At 63.0% G+C, this 18809-nt stretch overlaps 1 protein-coding gene across 1 annotated transcript; it reads left to right on the forward strand.

Annotated features, from left to right (window-relative positions):
• The first annotated feature begins 733 nt into the window (after positions 1-733).
• On the forward strand, positions 734-16440 carry DNMT3B (DNA methyltransferase 3 beta). The gene is given in 19 exon segments (XM_074920066.1): positions 734-838; positions 4555-4699; positions 5246-5349; positions 6366-6518; positions 6921-7112; positions 8490-8648; positions 9313-9420; positions 10413-10554; positions 10873-11001; positions 11461-11505; positions 11719-11798; positions 12013-12125; positions 12480-12663; positions 13058-13142; positions 13604-13749; positions 13879-14206; positions 14209-14363; positions 14998-15083; positions 16170-16440. Coding segments are annotated over 19 exon segments (2601 nt in total). The 3' UTR covers positions 16312-16440.
• Positions 16441-18809: the final 2369 nt, after the last annotated feature.

Consider the following 18809-nt stretch of genomic DNA (forward strand, 5'->3'; position numbering starts at 1 on the left):
GGGGCGCGCTCAGCTGCCGGGCACCGGCCCCGACGGCAGGTACCGCCCCGGGGGCAGCGGGGGGGCCCGGGGGCAGCTCTGCCGGCGTCCTTCTCCTCCCCAGCCCGGGGAGAAGCTGCGGGGGGGTGGGAGGGGGGGGCGGGTTGTAGGGGGAGAGCATCGGAGACAGAGAATTGAACTCCGGGGTGGCCGCAGCGGGGGGCACAAGGACCGGGAGACCGGGGGAGGGGGCAGCGGGTGGGCACCTGGGGCGAGCGCTGGTCCCAGGGCGAGCAGTGATGCTGCACCCACCCCCCGGCGGGAGGGGCCGGGGGAGGGAGCGAGGAGGCTCAGAACCTCGCAGCAGGACTTGGCCGTTGTGCCTCTGCCTCCAGGTGACTAATTTTGAGTGAAACGAGGGGCAAGGAGCCGGGGTGCCCCAGCCCCCCGTCCTGGGGAGGGCTGGGGGCTTGAGCCCTGCTGTACGGGCCCGGGGGGGAGAAGGGGACAGCGAGGTGTCGCGGTCATCTCTTCACATCCTCTCGCGCAGGGGGAAGATGAAGCAGTGACCGCTGCGGAGCCAGGACCCGCCGCCGCTGAGCGAGACCCACCTGCGCGACGGCGGAGCCCCCGCAGCCCCCAGCCCTGCCCGCAGGCAGCACCGGGCCGGGCCCCCGCTCCTGCCCGCCGGGCCCGTCCCTGGGCGGGGGGCTCGGAGGGCCGGCGGGGCTCCCCTCGGCGGGACGCGGCCGGGATGAGCATGGTAAAGAGCCTAGAGCGGCTGGAGCAGCGGCTGGCTGTGATGGTGGCTGCCCAGGAGACTTCTCGGGCCTGGTCTTCACGGGGAGAGGAGGGGCCGGTTTGTTTTTTGTTTCTTTTCTTTCAACCGGGCTTTGCTGAAAGGCAGCGGGCGCCGTGCTGGAGCCTGGGGGTGGCCGCCGAGGGCTGCTGCGGGGGAGCGGAGCGGGGCAGGGGGGGCAGGAGAGGAAACGGGGGGAAAATGGAGGGAAGTGCCGGAGCGCGGGAGCGCGGCGAGAGCCGGAGAGGGGCCAGGCACAGGAAACGGGCAGGGGAGGGGAGAGCCTGCCCTTCTTAATGAGCAGATCTGCCAACACGGGCTCCCTTTCTTACTGAACTGCCAACCCAGCAACTCTTTTTCTTCCCAGGATTAGAGGGAAATGTTCGGTTTGGGGCGAGTTAAAGGCCATTTCTGTGCGCGATGGCCCAGAGCCCTCCGCAGGAGCCAGCCTGGAGGGAGCGAGCCCCGGCCATTGGGGTCCTTTATTTCTTTTTGTTATTCAAACAGGGCTTGGGTGATGGCTGCCATCCCAGCCATCACGGAAAAGCTTCCCTCCAGCCTTTTGATATGCATGTGCCCCTGTCTGGAGGCAAAGTCCGGCTGTCTCCCCTGCCATCTCTCCACCTACTGGGAACACGCACCTGATAAGGCCCGGCCTGTTTTCTCAAGAAGGAAAACTGCAGCCGGGCCGAGCCAGGCTGGGGGAGCAGCCCTGGCCCGGGGGGCAGCGGGGTCCGCAGCCACGGCCCTGCCCGACGCCCCGCAGGTGAGCGCAGCCGCTCGGCCCGCTCGGGGCCGGCCGGCGAGCGCGGCCGGGCAGGGACCGGGAAGTCTCTCTAAGCAGTTAACGCCGTGACACGGTCTTTAACCAGTTTGGCAAACCTTAAAGAAACTGGTATTGCAAAACTAGGGCGGGATCCGGAGTCGGCGGGTTCATTGTCTCGGTGGGGTATCGCTGCGGGGCACGTCCTGGTCACCAGGCAGTGCCGGGGCTGCCGCTAGTGCCAGTCTCTTGGGGAGCTTTGAGCAGCGGAGCTGGAATTCTGCATTATTTTCTTTTTCGTGGGTTCTTGTGCGAAGCGCACGGCTGCAGTGCATGCCTGTATGTTTGCCGTGCGTTAAGCAATGCAAACACTGCGGTGCTGTTTTTCTCCTCCTCCCGTGAGACAGAACATGTGAGGGGAGTGCTCTGGTTCTTATTATTTTCGTAATGCCCTGTGTGCACATGTTGGTGTGCATTTCTGCGAGGGGAGGCGAGGACAAAGAGCCGAGCCTTCCTCCCAGGCAGGACGCGGGGAGGCTTGTGAGGACGGTGGCTCCTGCGGGAGACCCTCGGGCGCCGGCGGGCAGGACGGTCCCAGGCGTGCGGCTCCCCTGGGTGCCAGAGGCAGGAGGACGCATGGCGATGGCAGCCCCGCGTCTTGGGGGAAGCGAGACTTTAACCAGCTTTGCAGTTTGGGCGGGTGGGATGTGCCCCGTCCCGCTGGCGTGTCGGGCTGGTGCCGGGCTGTCCTTGGGTGATCTCGGGTGGTGCTGGCGGGGAAGCGCAGGGAGCGAGCGGTGCCTGTGCTCCTGCGTATGCGCCGCTTGCACCCCGTGGGGCAAACCAAACAGACCGTGCTTACACCAGTGCCTGCGGCCGGCCCCCTGCGCCAGCGGAGCTGGGCCATGCGGGTCCCCGGCTCTGCCAGGGAGCAGTTCCACCCAAAGCGATCTCTTTTTTTTTTTTTTTCCCGCTTTATAATTGGAACAAAGATGGTGTCGGAGCACGTGGCAAAGCTCAGCCTGGCACATCGGGTGCTCAGTCCTGGCTCTGTGTCCTTGGGAGGGGGGGGCAGGACCTGGCTGTTGTGTTCCCCTCCCCTGGGTCCCCTCCCCGGCTCAGGGCTGGCCAGGACTCGCTCGCCCCATTGCCTGCCGTGGGCTGGCCGAGCCATTCTGAGGTGCAAGTTTGAACCTCCTGGGCTTGGGCTGAGGCTCCCGGACAAGCTCCTGACAAAGGACCAAAGGCAAAGGTCCTCCTGGGGGGGGTGGGAGGTGGCCGTGCCTGCTCCTGCCCTCCCTGGGTCTCAACAGCCTCATGCTGCCCCACCTCCCCGTCCCCAGCCTCTCCTCTGGGTCACCCGCATGCCCAGAGAGCAGCGGGTCCCCTCACACCTGGCTGGGTGGGTTCCCAAGTGAGAGTCACTGTTTTTTTGGGGTGAGATTTTCTGTTTTCTGTGGCAGCGTCGCTGCTGGAGGTGACTGCTGCTGTTCTGCAGCATCGCAGCTGGGGAAGGGGGAACAGGCTCTGGAGGAGCTGGACTTGGCTGTGCTGTGCCGGGATGTCTGTGGGCGTCCGTGGGGCTGGTGGGTGTCTGTGGGGCCGGGGGGCGTCCGTGGAGCTGGCATGTGGGACTGGCTGCCCGGGCCGGGGGCAGCCCAGCGAGTCTGGGCAGCTCCCAGGAATTGTTGGCCGGGTCTGGGAGCAGATGTGCTGCAGCACTGGGATTTCTGCACACAGCCGTAGGGGTTTCCGCAGCTTTAGACCCCCTCCGGTGCCATTCCTCTGCTCCTCGCTCCTGTTGTGTCTGCGGGGGGAGGCAGGATGGCACCCGGGGGCTCTGTCTGCAGAGGTGGGTGCTGGGCACCTGCGTTCCTTCGTGTTTGGAGGCTACCAGGGTTTTAACGCAGCCCTCGGCATCCGAAACATCAAACCCCGACTGGTCTTTGTTTGCCAGAGTTGCTGACAGATGATCTCAAAGCAGAAATCTCAATTGTTAGGGAAGCAGTTGGAGGCAATGTGGGGCGAGAGCAGCGGGGCTGGAGCCCGGGGTCTCTTTGGGGCTGGGGGGCGCGGGTTGCTTTTGCTTCCTGACAGGTCCTTGGGTGAGTAAAGCTCTGCTTGCTCCTCAGCTGGTGGAGCCGAGTGACGTGTTCCTGAAATGACTCTGCTGGCGAAGGGGCAAGTTGCAGCACAGATCCATAGCCCAGCAATGAGGCAGCTTCGTTAGCGTAGTCCCGGGCACCTCTGGGAGAGCCCCGGGGGGTTCCACTTCCAAAAACAGGATCCAGGGAGGGCACCCGAGGAAGGGCAGAGGCAAGGTGTCCCCTCCTCTTCTGGGGGGACGCTCCCCGGGCTTTATCTGCACAGCAGCAGCTGCCGGGGTGGGGGGCCGTGTCCCCGTCCCCCAGGGCAGGGGGTGGTGCTGCTTTGCTCTGGGGTGGGGGAGCCAAGGCTGGGGTGGGGGAGCAGGAGTTTTCTGTCTTTGAGGGAGTTTACTCACTGCAGGCACCAGGACTTTGCCCCCCATGGCGAGCTGTCGGCCGTGTCCTGCTGCTGCTGTAACAGCCCACCCAGTGCAGGCTGTACTGGGTGTACTGGGTGCGTTGGGCAGCCAGAGCACAGCCCGAGGGGGTGGGATGGCCCCTGGTGTCTGCAGGGTGGCTGTGAAGGGCAGGTCCCCTCTGGACAGGGTCCCGAGCGGTGGCTGGGACCACCAGCCTGGGCTGGGCAGCACCGAGCCCCGGAGCGTTCCGTGGGGCTGGAGAAAAGCCCCTGGTGCTTCCCCGAGGACACGATGGCTGGAGCTGGTGGATCCTCGGGGCCACCACGTTTGTGGGGAGGTTTTGTCCAGGTGCCCGTTAGCTCCCGGTACCATTCGAGATGCGTCTCTGGTCAGAGCCCTCTGCTAAGGGCGAGAAGTTGGGGCTGGCTTGAAGAGCTTACGCTGCCCGCTTTGCCTTCCTGGGGCTTTCTGCACGGCTCAGTCTCTTTTCCACTCTGGCTTCTACAGGCGACCATGAAAAAGGAGAAGAGCCACGGCCGGGATGAGGCAGACTGCAGGGCAGAGCTGATCCTCATCAACGGGGACTGCGCCGATCCCGCCAGCGACGCCCCCACCCTGGCTCTGGAGGCCAGTGGGAAGCCCAGTGCTCCAGGTGGGGCTCGTGCCCGGGATGCGCCGGGAATCGCGGGGCGGGGGGGCTGCAGCATCGCGGCCGTGCCCGGGCTCCCTCCGACTCCGCTTCCCGGGGCACGTCCAGGCCACGGCGACAGAGGCGGTTGTGGAAAAGGGGGTGGTGGCTCTGCCCCTTGGTGGTTGAACCCCCTGGGAGAGCCCCCACTGGCCCGAGGGGGTGCAGCACAGCTCCTGGGGTCGTGGGCCACAAATCCCACCTCTCGGGTTCACGAGGTCCTGCTTTAACTCCTGCTGAACAGCCCTGAACAGCGGGAGTAGGGATTCCCTACACCGCTGAGCTTTCAGGACCAAAAGGACATAAGAAGGTCCCAGCACTTGCTGTTGGGGTCCCTCCCAGTTTTGGGGGCGGGTGGGAGATCTGGGACTGGTGATGTTGGCAGCCTCGGGGGACACCCCCTTGTCTTCCTGCTCCCGGCCACGGTTCTCCCAAGATGAGATTTTGGTCCCTTCAAACCTCCCCTCGCCGCTGGGGCGGCCGGTGGAGCCTGAGCTTGTCCCTGCGCAGACACCGGGGGCCTGGGGCTGCCGGCCCTGAAGAGCAGCAAGCGGGTGGGCGAGGGAGAAATCTCCAAGGAGGAGCTGGACTGGGCGATCGCCGAGGCGCAGGAGGTGGGTGCTGCCCGCGGGCGTTGAGGGCTGTCTGCAGATGCAATGTTCATCCGCAAGCGTCGTGTTTGTTTTCATTTTTAAATTCCTGGTTTACGTGACGTCGGGAGGGCGTGTGCGTGGTGCAGCGATGCCCGCTGCGGGTGGCAGCTCTACTCCGATATTTTCTTTAAGAACTCTTGGCCGTACTGATGGACCCCGAGGCGCCTCGTGTCTCCCCATCTCAGGCTGGCCCACTCTTAGCTGCTTTGGGGCTGGATCCCCATATTCTCCCCCCCCTTTTGTTGATTAGGTTGACAAACCCTCAGGGTCTGGAAGCGCTTTTTGAACTTGTGGCTGTATTGTTTTGACTTTGAAATAAAACCCTGAGGTTGGAGATCTGCCTGTGATGGGGCAGCTTCCAAAAGAAAGAGCCATAAATCCAACTGGGGCGAAAAATTCTGCTTCCCCCACCTCTCTTGGGTTCGGGGACTCTTCACTTGCAGAATCTCATTTCGTTTTGAAACTGCTATGCCGGGTGCAGGAAACCTGCCTGGGTTAGACCCTGTGAACTGCGGCTGCTGAAACCGCAGGGGAAGGGCTGCCCTGGGTCCCCCGCGGGGCCGGGCTGTGGGGGAGCACGCCCCCACCTGCGTGACAGCACCCACCTGTGTGTCCGTGGGGTGCTGTGCCCGCGCTGGCCGCTCCGCCAGGGCCCGTGGCTCTCCCGGTGGCCAGTTCTCCCGGCTGCTGCAGGCAGGAGGGTGCAGGAGGGAACAGTCGAGGGTGCTGGAAACAAAAAGTTGATGTGATCAGCTGGTGGTGGGTCCCTGCCCCCTGAGCAGGGTGCTGGGGGCGCAGCAGTGGGTGCTCAGCGTGGCTCTGCAGCCCAGCAGAGATGCCAGGAGGGGCACGGTCACGCCGAGGGGCTCAGGCCGAGGTGCCTCCCGCAGCCGGGCCGCGCTCCGCTTGCTTCCCCCGGGAGCGCGGGTGCCCCCGTCCCCACCTCCGTGCAGCAGCACCTCTCTGTTTGGTTGCAGGTGCGGCCCCGGGGCAGCGCCGGGTGGGAGAGCAGCCTCAGACAGAAGCCCCCCGTCCGCCTCATCTTCCAGGCAGGGCAGACCCGGCACGAGATGAAGGTGAAGGAAACCAACAGTGTGGAGACTCTGCGGGACCTGCCAACTCCCCTGCGGGTGAGGGTCTGTGTGGGGCTTCCCTGGGGCTTCCCCGCGGCTCCAGAGACCTGCCGTGCCCTGGCCGAGTGGCTTCGGACGTGGCTCTGTGCCTCAGTTTCCCCTGTGAGGTGGGGGATTGTGCGCTGTTGCTTGCCCCTGCTATGAAGTGGGTGCTTTGAACACCCTGAGCTGAGCTGGGGAGAGAAGGGAAGAGAGGAACCGGTGCACCCTTTTCTGTGTGGTTTGCAAGTAAAATCTGTGCAGTTCTCTCTCAGATGCCCCAGTGTCTCTGCGCTGCTCCCTGGCTCCCCCTCTCCAACCCCCCGAGGGGCTGGGGGTGCCGTGGGACAGGTCTCTGCTCCCCCTGGCCCCTCTCCCCACCCTCCTGCCGCGCTCACGCTCCTCTCCCTCCCGGCGCAGAGCTCCAGACGGCGCCTGGCCACCTCTGTCCCCATAACCACCATCGACCTGACGGAGGAGGACTCGCGGGACTCGCTGCAGAGCAGCAGCACGCTCTCGGGCAGCAGCTCCCAGGAGGGGCAGAACGGCTCCGCCGACCTGGGGCCCGAGGAGCCTGAGAGCAGGGATGCGGGGACGGCGCTGGAGTACCAGGTACAGGGGGGCCAAACTCTGCCCCTGCACCGAGATCCTGCACCCGGGGCGGGGATGAACCTCCCTGGCTTGTCCCAGTCCCTCTGGAGACCTCGCTGCTGCTTCTCCCTCCTCCTCCTCCTCCCTGCCTGCCCTTCCCTGCATGTCTGGGTGCGACAGGGTGTCCGTCGGGCAGCGGGGTGGGTGCAGGGACCAGCCCTGCCCGCGCTGCGTGTGGGGCTGCAGAGCCCCCCCGAGCCCCCGCGCCGCGTGCGTGGCACACGCCGGGCTGGCAGCCGGGCCCTGCCCCGCCGAGACAGGCAGTTGCATGTGCAGAAAATGTTTCTGTTGGGGGATGCTGGAGAGAAATGGAGCTGCAGAGAGTGATTCAGTTGCCTGCGGGCGTCAGGGCAGGGCCCGAGACTTGCAGGAGCTGGGCAATTGCATCTTGCTGCATAATTAGGTGCCTAATTGTGGAACAAAGCTGGGAAGGAAGGATCTGCAGGAGGAGGGGACTGCTCCTGCGTGGAGCCTCTCTGGGCACAGCGCTGTGCCGACATGGCCCCGTCAGGCTGCTGCCCTTGCCATGGTCATGCCAAAATTCCCAGCTCTTCTTTCTCCCTCTTTCTGCTCTGCCCTGTTTCTTGCTCTCCCCCGTGGGCACAAGCAGGAGGTGGGTGCCCTCTCCCTGGGGTGCAGGCAGAGGAGCTGAGCTGTGAACCCCGTGAAGGGGCTTCCTCGTGCCACGGAGCAGCCTCATCTGTTTGGGGAGCAGCCTCGGTGCAAAGTCCTCCCTGCAGCAGGCAGGACACGTGGCATCCCCCACCCTGCTTCCCGCGTCCCTCGGCCTGGGCCGTGGCTCGGCAGCAGCACGCGGTGACCCGGCCTCTCCCGCACAGACGTGGCTGTGGTGGGCGAGGGGGGCAGGAGATCTGCGCCCCCGGTGCTGCTGCCCGCCCGCCTGCCTTGCCCGTTGCTGTCGCCGGGGCCGCTGCGAGCCCTTCTGCCTGGCTGAGCTGCCGGATTGTGTGTGCGGGCAGGAAAGGGCGTCGCGGTGTTTGCAGAGACCCCGGGAGCGCGGGCAGGAGCGGGCAGGCACGGGGCGCTGGTGCCGGGAGGGCTGTGCAGGACGCAGCACGCGCTGCGCCGTGTGCCAGCGCCGGGCCTGGCGTGGGGCTGGCAGAGCTCAGACCCTCCCCGAGCTGGGGGCCGGGAGCTGCGCTGCTGGTTTGTGCAGGGAGGGGGGGGTCTGAGTTTTGCATTTGCGTTTGCTCCAGCAAGTGACACACGTGGCAGAGCAGCTCTGGGGGGGCACCCCGGGGCCGTTCCCCCGTGCAGGTAAAATGGGGGGGTTGGTCTGTGCATTTTGGCTGATCTGCGTTGTCCTCTTGCTTTCAGGATGGGAAGGACTTTGGAATCGGGGAGCTCGTCTGGGGAAAAATCAAAGGTTTCTCCTGGTGGCCTGCGATCGTCGTCTCCTACAGAGCCACAGCCAAACGCCAGGCCGTCTCGGGCATGCGGTGGGTGCAGTGGTTCGGAGACGGGAAGTTCTCTGAGGTAAGGCCCCTGCCTGCCCCTGCCTGCCCCTGCCTGTGCCTGCCTTTGCCCAGGCTGAACCCCCCCCCGCACACTGCTGCCGTCTGTCCATCCCTGGGGCTGCCCCCGGGGTGTGCGTGTGCCCGGCCGCAGCCCCCCGGCGCAGGGACCCTGGTTCTGGCCTGCTCTGCTGCGTGCAGCTACTGATGGGCCACCGTAGGGCCACCATAGGCTAGTGACAGGAGCCAGCAACGGGGATGTCTGCCCGGCCCCTTCACAAGGTTTTGCCCAAGCCCTGGTCTCCAGGGCTGTGCCCATGGCTCCCTGCCTGGTCAGGGGTCCCCTCCCAGAGCCCCGTCACCCCTCGGCCGCCCCACGCCTGCCCTGGGCTGCAGGCAGGAGGGAGGGAAGCGCCGTGCCAGTTGCCCATGCGGGCTGTGCCGTGCCGGCAGAGCTGCGGTGCCAGCAGAGGGTGCAAAACTCCCGTCCTAGTCGCGAGTGCAGCAGAGCTGACGCTGGGATTCCTCGCGCGGCTGCACAGGCCAGACAAAGCCCCGGCAGCGCCGCACGGCTGCGGCGCGGGAGCCGTGCTGGGAGCTGCTGTGCCGGGGCGCTCGGTGCCGCGGGGTCTCGGTGCCCACCCTGCCCTGCCCACCGGTGCTAAGCTTCTGTCCCTCTGTGCCAGGTTTCTGCAGACAAGCTGGTGGGACTGATGGCCTTTAGGCAGCATTTCAATTCTTCCACGTTCAATAAGCTGGTCTCCTACCGACGAGCCATATACCATGCCCTGGAGGTAACGGGGGCAGAGCTGGGGCTGGATGGCCGAGGGGCTGGGCTGGGGGGGCAGCGGGACGCAGGGAGGGACGGGCTGAGCCAAGGAAACACTTGGCTGGGGCAGGAGGAGATGCCCCAGCCAGGCGTCTGCTCAGCCCTGGCACCTGCAGAGCTCAGGCAGCGTGTGAGGGGGTGCTCGGGGCTCTGCCCCTGCACATTGCTCTGCTCTGCATCGGGGGGTGGCTCTGGGTAACCCCATGAATCACCTTGAGAGCCATCAGTGAGGGAGCTCCTGCCACAGCCCGGAATTAATCATTTTCCCCCATCTGCTGGGGTGGTGTGGACAGATGTCTGTAGGAAGCTCCTCCTTTCTCTGCTGGGACTATTTCCAAGTGCAGCCATGGGGCCAAACTCTGCTTATCCCGGGGAATTCAGGAGTAACTGCTGCTGCTCCAGAAACCCTGGGACCAGGCTCCGACGTGTGGGGTCTTGCTGTGTCCTTCTGCCAGGAGGTGTCCCTGGGCTGGAGTCCCTGGCTGGAGTCCCTGGGCTGGTGCCGGCTGCCCTTTCAGTTGGGGCTGGCACTGAGCACCCCGTGAGTCTGATCCCCATCCAGGGGATGCGTCACGCTCCGGGTTACGGTGCTGCAAACCCACAGGCACCTCTGCTGCCTTTTCTTTGCTTTTCCCGTGGTTTGCCGGGGAGCTGGGGCCGGGCTGTTCCTGCTCCCAGCTCGGCTGGGGCTGGTGGAGCACAGATGGGCTCGCTGCGGGGAGGGCAGGCGCAGAGCACGGCCGAGGGCGCTCCCAGTGCCGGAATCCGGCAGCTGCCGCTGTGCCAGGGACGCCGAGCGCTGCGCAGTGTGTGTGGGGTGGGGAGGGGGCCTGGGCCCGCGGCCGGGGCAGGCCCATGGGCTGTGCACGCTGCAGCCCGGCTGCTCCCTGGCCGGGGATCAGCCCCCATCACCCTGGCCCGTGCCCCTGGCCCACGCTGGCCCTCCTCTCTCGGCAGGTTGCCCGCAGCCGGTCGGGGAAGACGTTTAACGCCACTCCCGGGGAGTCCCTGGAGGAGCAGCTGAAGCCCATGATCGACTGGGCGCTCACCGGCTTCAAACCTCTGGGCATGAAGGGGCTGCGGCCGCCCAAAGCCTCAGGTGAGGCAGTGGCCTGAGCTGGGCCCGGGGCTGAGCCTGCTCGCCCTCTGCCCTGGCCACGCTGGCCTGGCCCCGAGGTGGCCCTGGGGCTCCTCACCGGGGTCCCTCCCGCAGCAGCATTGCAAAAAGCCAGAGTAAAGGCCCCTCAGAGCCATGGCTGCTGGAAGCGGGTGACCTGGAGCCTCAAGCCATGCGTGTGGGGAGCACGGACGGTCGTGGGGGGCTCTGCTCTTGGCTGGGGTGGGCCCTGGCCCCTGGTGCTCTGGGGAGCTCCCAGGGCTGGAGGCTCGTGCCCAGGGAGCTGCCTTTCCCTTACAGAGAGCGGGACGCTGAGGAGCGGGACAGAGGAGGTGCTGTCCCTCGAGAAGTTTCCCCCCACCAAGAGGCTGAAGACCAACCCCTGCAACAACAGCAAGGAGCAGCGAGTGGAGGAGGACCAGACCCGGGGTAATGGGCGGCGAGAGCTGGGGAGTGGCCTGGCCCGGGCTGTGCATCCTGAAAACCACCAGGAAACCTTCCTGGGAAAGGGCTCAGCTCTTCCCCGGGAGCCACGAGCTTTGGTTTCCAAAGGTGGAAGCTTTTGTGGTCGCGTGTTCCTCACTTGTGCCTTGCAAGACGCCAGCAAACCCCACTGCAAGATGTGGTGCCGCAAGCTGGGGCCATTCAGTGCTCAGCTTGGAAATGATCCCTGTGTTGCTGCTTTGAGCTCTAGTTCTAACATCTCTAGCAGTGAAGGGACGTGTGTTCTACGCTAAAATTTCTAATTTGCCCATGGCCTGCCTTCTCTGCGCGAGGCACAGCAGAGCTGTAGCAGTTTTAATGCAAGAAATAAGGCATCTGTAATAAGAGTGTGTTTAAAGTTTGTTGCATAAGGAATGATAAATCTCTCTTTTTCGTTTTATACAGCGCAAATGGTTTCCGAAGTTACGCACAACAGCGGGAGTCTCGAAGGTAACCGTCTGCCCCGTCTCTTGGGAAGGGGCACGGGGCGAGGCGGGTGCTTGCCGGCAGCACGCGGGAAGGATCGTGGGTCCCTTTCTACCCACCGCGTGTAGCGGGGGCAGGTGCTGTGGCTGCAGGTTGCTGGGCCTCCCTCTGTGTTGAGGGCAGCAGAGTGCCCGGGGGTCCCTGCCCGCGGTGAGCGGGGCTCTCTCTGCCCCACAGACAGCTGTTTGTCCTGCGGGAGGAGAAACCCGGCCACCTTCCACCCGCTGTTCGAGGGGGGGCTCTGCCAGACGTGCAGGGTAAGTGCTGCTGAGCGGGGCCGGGGGCCGGAGGGACAGGAGGGGTGGCTGTGCCAGACCCTGGCCGTGCCCTGTCCCCCGGCCTCTTCTCTGCCCTGGAAGCACCGGGGATGTGCATCAGCGTGCACCCGGGGTGGAGCCAAGCCGCGTTCTCTCTTCGCCCTCTGAGCACGGCTCCTGATCCTCTGTCCTTCTCCCGGTGTCCTTCCGCTAGGATAGATTCCTGGAGTTCTTCTACATGTACGACGAAGACGGGTACCAGTCCTACTGCACCGTCTGCTGCGAAGGCAAGGAGCTGCTGCTCTGCAGCAACGCCAGCTGCTGCAGGTGGGTCCTGTCTGCTCCTCCGTCCGAGCCCCCCACATCGCTCCTGGGGGGCCGCAGGGAAGCGGGGTCGTGCATGGGCCTGGGCCAGGGTGCTGTGCTGGTCCCCACGTCCTGGCCCAGGGACGAGTTGGGCTTCACCTCAGTAAGCTCTGGGGAGGATGGCAGGAGCCTCACCCACGCCTGGGTCACCAGCTTGTGTTAGCAGCCCTAAAAACTGGGCTTCTGCCTGGAAAAACATCCTGCAAAACACAAAGTGGGGGCTCCCGTGCGCAGCCGGGGAGACTCCAGGAGATGCTGGGCTGGCCCAGAGAGGTTTCTGGAGGTGACAGGCATGAGCTGTTGTGGTTTGGGCAGGTGCTTCTGCGTGGAGTGTCTGGAAGTGCTGGTGGGGCGAGGGACATCGGCCAAGGCCAAAGAGCAGGAGCCCTGGAACTGCTACATGTGCCAGCCCCAGAGGAGCTACGGGGTGCTGCAGCGCCGGCAGGACTGGAACACCCGCCTGCAGGACTTCTTCACCAGCGACAAGGGGCAGGAATACGTAAGGGCTGCGGGCAGGAGAGCCCAGCGCCGGGCTGCGGGCAGAGCTGCCGAGGGCAGGGCCAGCCGCCCAGAGCTGCTCAGCCCTCTGCCTTGGTGTCACTCCCCCCCCCGTCCCCAGGGGTGCTGGGCTCTTGGCCCCGCAGATAGAACATGGAATCGTTCAGGTTGGGAAAGACCTTTAAGATCGAGTCCAGCCATTAACCCAGCACGGCCCGGTCACGTTAAACCATGTCCCTAATGCCACATCTACATGTCTTAAACCCATCCAGGGACGGGGGCTCACAGTGCTCCTCTGGCGGTGGGGGGTGATGCCGGTAGGGCCAAGGTGTGGCCTTGTAGAGCATCGCAGCGCTGCCCAGAGCCGGGCCCTCATCCCTGCCCTTTCGTTGCAGGCTGCGCCCAAAATCTACCCAGCGGTCCCGCCGGCGAAGAGGAGACCTATTCGGGTGCTCTCCCTATTCGATGGCATCACCACAGGTGAGGGGCTGGGAGAGCACCCTCCTGGGGTCAGTGGCTTCACGGCCTCAAGCCTGGCTCTGAAAGCTTGGTGGGGAGAAGGGGATGAGGGGCAGGGGCTCCCCTTCCTGCTGGACAGGGCTGTGGAGGAGGGAGGGCATGGGATGGGAATTGTGCTCACAGAGGTTCCTGCTGCACCGAGGGCTGTCTCGGGTGGCTGGTTCCTCCCAGTGAAGTGGGAGCTGTGGGAGTGCTGGTGGCCTGGCCTCGGGTGAAGCGCCTGAGGGCACCTCGGCTCTGGAGTTCGGCTTTCTGGGAGCAAACCTGCCTGGAGGAGCGGGTCAGGTTTGCTCATCCAGAAGTTCTGTGTGACTGCACCCACCTAGGACATGCAAGAGTGGCCACATCGAGCTTCTGTGCTGACGAAGGAGACTGGGAGCCTAAAGAGAGCAGCGCGGCCTCAGCCCTCTGTCCCTTGGCAGGGTACCTGGTGCTGAAGGACTTGGGCATCCAAGTGGAGAAGTACATCGCTTCCGAGATCTGCGAAGACCCCCTTGCCGTGGGCACCATGCGGCACGAGGGCAACATCACCTACGTGCACGACGTCCGGAACATAACCAAGAGAAACGTGAGCGCCACTTCTGCGGGGTGCCGTGGCCGTGCGGGTCCCACCTGGGACGGGCTCGGCCCCTGCCCTGCTCTGGAGACCCCCCCTCCCTCGCCTGGCATCTCCTAACCGGGTCTGTCTTTGCTCTAGATCGAGGAATGGGGTCCCTTTGACCTGGTGATCGGTGGCAGCCCCTGTAACGACCTCTCCCTCATCAATCCGGCCAGGAAGGGTCTGTATGGTAAAGCCGTTGCCTCTGCAGGGCCGCGTGCCCCCGGGGCGCTCCTGGGGTGCGGAGCCACCCTAAGCGAAGTGGTTCAGCCCCCGTCTGCTCCCCTCAGAGCTGCAAATTGTGGGGTGGCACCTGCAAAGCACAGGTGTCCCCATGCCAGCTGCAGTGGGGAGAGCAGCCAGGCCCCCCCGACCCGTCCCCCCGTGTGCCGGGGCTGGTCCCAACCTGCCACTCCGGCTTTTTCTCCCTCGCAGAAGGAACCGGGAGGATGTTCTTTGAATTCTACCACCTGCTCAACTACGCCCGTCCCAAGGCGGGAGAGGAGCGTCCCTTCTTCTGGATGTTTGAGAACGTGGTGGCCATGAGGGTCAACGACAAGAGGGACATTTCTCGGTTTCTGGAGGTGGGGATTGCTGCCAGCGTCGGGGGGGCCTCGGGGCGGGAGGCGCTTGCTGGGCCATGCAGGGGGTGCTGAGGGTCTGGCTGGGGTTTCCTACGGCCCCGACGCTGGGAAACCCCCAGCCTGGTGCTCACGCCAGGAATCGAGTTGTTAGTCTTGGCTCTGGACGCCCTCTGGCTTGGAGCAGGTTCACCCTGAGCACTGGTTCTCTGGGGCAGGATTTTGCCAGCCTTGCAGAAAGCATCTGTTCTGAGCAATGCCTGTTATTTCTAGGGAGAGGGAGGTCAGGGACTGGAAAGAATTTTTAACTCTGTGTTAGTCAAGACGGGCTGTGGGCCAGCAGGGACTCCCGTGGGCCAAAGTCCCATCAGAGGCTGATGGTCCTGATCCTGGCCCAGAAAAATCAGCGCTGAAGCATACTGTGCTATTAGCTGCTGGCCGTGGCTATGGTGTGGGAGCCCACGTAGCCAACCGGACCGTGCTCTGGTGTGGAACAAGGGTCTGTCTGGGCTACGTCCTCGGGAGGATTTGCTGAAGGCGTCCAGTCCCTGCAGGGCAGCGGAGACGGGCTGTCCTTGCAGGAGGCTGAGCCCACACCTCCTCTAACTTTTATTTTTCCCCCTCTCGTGCCCTGCAGTGTAACCCAGTTATGATCGACGCTATCAAGATATCAGCTGCCCACCGAGCACGCTACTTCTGGGGCAACCTTCCCGGGATGAACAGGTAAATCCTTTCCCGTTTTGAATCTCTCGCTGTAGTTTTGTTTTGTTTCGTGGTGCTTGTGTTGTTCTTTCCTCCTTGGCCCTAAGCCCAGCTCCTGGGAGCTGAAGAGCTGCAGCTCCCGTTGGGTGCGTTTTCCCGGCGGGGGTGTGCACAATGATAATGCACTTGCTAATGAGCAGCAGTGAGACTGTGGGAAAAGTGAAAGTGTAGCAGCATCCCCTGCCCTGGACCTGAAGCCCGTGGAGGGACGAACAGCATGGCTTGTGCCAGGTGCTGCGTGGTGTCTCTGGCTTGGGGACATGCTGGCCTTTAAGACCCCAAGTGCTGTGGGGGTGCTGTGTGGCAGCCCCGGGCCCCCGTTTGCTGGAGATGAACCCGAGCAGCCCGGTGCAGCGGAGCGGGGAAGCTCACGCTACCGGTGGGTGGCTGCTGCTGCCACGGCAGAGCACGACTGTGCTCCTCCAAAGTTGTGTTTGTGCCTCATAGCAGCCCCAATTCATGGCAAAACACAACAGAAGGACCTTGAGTAGTAGAGCGACATCCAGTTACTAGCAGTCCTGCACACCAAACACTCCGAGCAGCAAAAACTGGAGTTTTTGCACAGTGAATGCCTCGACCAGTAAACACAGACTAGGCTTAAATATTTTCTCTTGTTTATATTTAAATTACCGGTATTTGTTGGAGTTAAAACTAATTAAAGCTGAGCTAGGGGCATGTAGGTATTTGACAGTGAAAGAGCAGTTGCCCAGCCTTGGTCGCGTCAGAGGTGCCGTTTGAAATGGCACTTGAACTTGCTGCTGCCCTGGGCAGAGCAGGAGCGGCCGCCTCGCCTCTGCCTGCTCTGAGGCCTGCGGGCGGAAAGCCATGGGTGCTCGCTTGCTGGGAAAGGAAACTGGGGAGCTGGTGGGGAGCACCGAGCCCAGGCTGCGGGGAGCTTCTGCTGAACGAGACTAAAACCCAGGCTGGGGCTCGAGGGGGCCCCGGGCTGGCTGCGGGGGTGGGACGGGGGATGCTGCGTCCTGGCCACGGCCGGTGGGCGCCGGGGCAGCCCCCCAGCCTCACCCACCCCCTGCCTCTGCTTCGCAGGATCTTCGGGTTCCCCCTCCACTACACGGACGTCTCCAACGTGGGCCGTGGGGCTCGCCAGAAGCTGCTGGGGAGGTCGTGGAGCATCCCCGTCATCCAGCACCTCTTCTCCCCGCTCAAGGATTACTTTGCCTGTGAATAGCAAGCCGAGCGTCCCTCGTCTCTCTGGTAAAGATGCACAGCTCCGCGGCCGTGGCGGGAGAGGGACGGGCACGGCCGCCGGACTCTGCCACGGCACCATCCCTCCCCAGCCTCGAGCTGCGGGAGGCAGCCTGGCCCTGCAGGCAGAGCTGAGGAAATGTCTTTAACCAAAGAACCTGGCAGGGTAACTTCTCTTTCAAGGGACTAACGGCAGTGATACGTAGAAAATGATGGACAAAAGAGCTTTAATTACTCAGCGCAGGGTGCTCTATGCATAACTGATGAGACGGGAAGTCTCCTCCGGAGCGTGAAATACTCCGTTTCAGCCTAGAGCTGGAAAGTCACAACTTGCTGAGCAGTAAGTGTGGAGGCAGCTGCCGGGATGCTGCAGGCAAACTTGAACTATAGCGAATTACTGCTTTTCCTAAACAAACAAAACCTCTCTTGAAGCAACTGCCAAAAATTCCCAAACTGTAGCAGCAGGTGTAAGGGACCCTGGTCAGGTTACATACACTGAACATGCAGGATACAGAAACCAAATCTTTTTTTATTTTTAAGACTTTTTTTGATAAACTTTAATTTTGTTGTTTAACGTCTGTTGCTGCTTTAAGGCATTACATAAGAATGTGGAGATTCCTAGACCTGAATGTAGCTGAAACTGAACTGTGAGGTGATAGAATTACTTTTCTAGCTAGAACTAAAGAAATATTGTTTTATATGTTTGGCTGTAGTTTACAAATATTCACTACTTCCTTTTTTAAAGCATCTAAAAGTTTTCCTTACATTTTAAAATCCTGCTGAGTGGTTTGAATGCTGACACAGTTATCAGAGCAGGGAGGATTTGGGCTCCAGTGTCCATAAAGGAAAATGTTCTCTGAGCATTCATTCCCAGATGAATGTGGTGCACCAGCAGGAAGGATAGTGTAGTGGTCAATGTCGTCTTCAAAATGCAGCCCCCAGATGTCACATCCGATGTCACGAACCCGAGCAGTATTGGCAGTGTGTCAGCTGTGGGGCAGGGACGATCCCCCCGCGCCCGGCGGCGCTGGGGTGGGGGACGCGGGGCAGGGGCAGGTCCTGGGGGTCTGTGGGCAGGGGCTGACCCTCCTTCCCTGGTGCCCGTCTCCCCCGGCACGGCTCTGCGGAGCTGGGACGCTGCTGGTACTTGTTATGTGCCCAGCCCCAGCCCAACAGCGCCCTGGGGGGGCTCCTGGGGCTGCACCCCCAAACCAGGAGCTCCTGCGGCCACCACCATGCTCGCTTTTAATTGCCCTCCTGCTCCTGAACTTTGCCGGAGTGATTATCTCGCTCTTCATAATGTCCTGGGTGCGCGGCAGAGCCCGTCCCTCTCTGCCAGGTTTTCGTAGCCGCGGGGCTGCTGTCCCGGACGGCGTCTCCCAGGGACTCCTGACTCCAATGCACATTTCAATGCACTGAAACAACTCATGACGTCCCCACCTTGGTCCCTCTGTCCTCCCCTACAGCCTGTCTCCTGGGCCTGGCAGAGTCCTGGGGTGCCTTCTCAAAATCAGGCACGTGCAGACCGTGGTTTGGTGTCGGGCCAACCCTTCACCCGCTGCCCGGGGTGTTGTACAGCACCGGTGGGCAACGAGAGCTTCTCTCCCAGCTCCTTCTACCTCTCTGACACGCGGGGACCCCCTTGCACCCCTGCCACGGCAGGTGGAGGACCGCAGCCTCCCCTGAGGAGGGAGCCTCCCATTTCCCACTCTTGTGTGCAGCTTTCCTCCCCGCGCCCCTCCCTAGGCTCCAAGGACCGACTTCCCCCGGTCTCCAGCCCAAGGCTGCGCTCAGGAACGGGCAGCGGGGGAAGCCCAGGTAGTTTAAAGGCATTTTTTTCCCTTGGTCCTGCCCGGAGGTGACTCTAAATTCTTTCCAGAGGAGTTTGTTCTCAGTGACATAGTTCAGAAAACGCTGGAGAAGGCCAAGCGCTCTCCTCCGCGTCACCCCTGGCATGTGGGACACGCTGGGGGACACGTCGCACCCTCTCGCCACCCGTCACCAGCCCCGTGGGTGCTGGAGGTGTTGGGGAGCTCAGCGCCCTCCGGCCGTGCTGCCCCTGCCCCTGCCAGCCCCGAGCCCGGACCGTGTCACAACACCAATTCCTCTGCCCAGCCCCGGAGCCCGACGCGGGGCCGGGGGGGGACGGTCGTCCTCTGCCCTGGGGTCCCTCCTGGGTTTTATTTTTCCAAACTGGGCTGAGCCGTAACCTCCCCCCGCCCCGTGGCATCTCTGATTTCATACTCCAGATCTCACATCCCTTCCTATCTGATCAAAAGGAAAATATAGACGGGGAAAAAAAAAGGACTTGTGGAAAGTAAACAAAGATAAAAGAGGAATGAGAATTGTCTTGGCATTAAGCTTATTTGACATGGATTGTAGTAGACAAGTCTTCCTTGAAATATTTTTCCCTGTAAGAGCTGCCTTTTTATTACGTGTTTATAAAAATGTTGTAAGGAGAGGTAGATTTCGGAAATGCCT

This window comes from Athene noctua, chromosome 16 (assembly GCF_965140245.1).
Source record: "Athene noctua chromosome 16, bAthNoc1.hap1.1, whole genome shotgun sequence".
Classification (NCBI taxonomy): domain Eukaryota; kingdom Metazoa; phylum Chordata; class Aves; order Strigiformes; family Strigidae; genus Athene; species Athene noctua.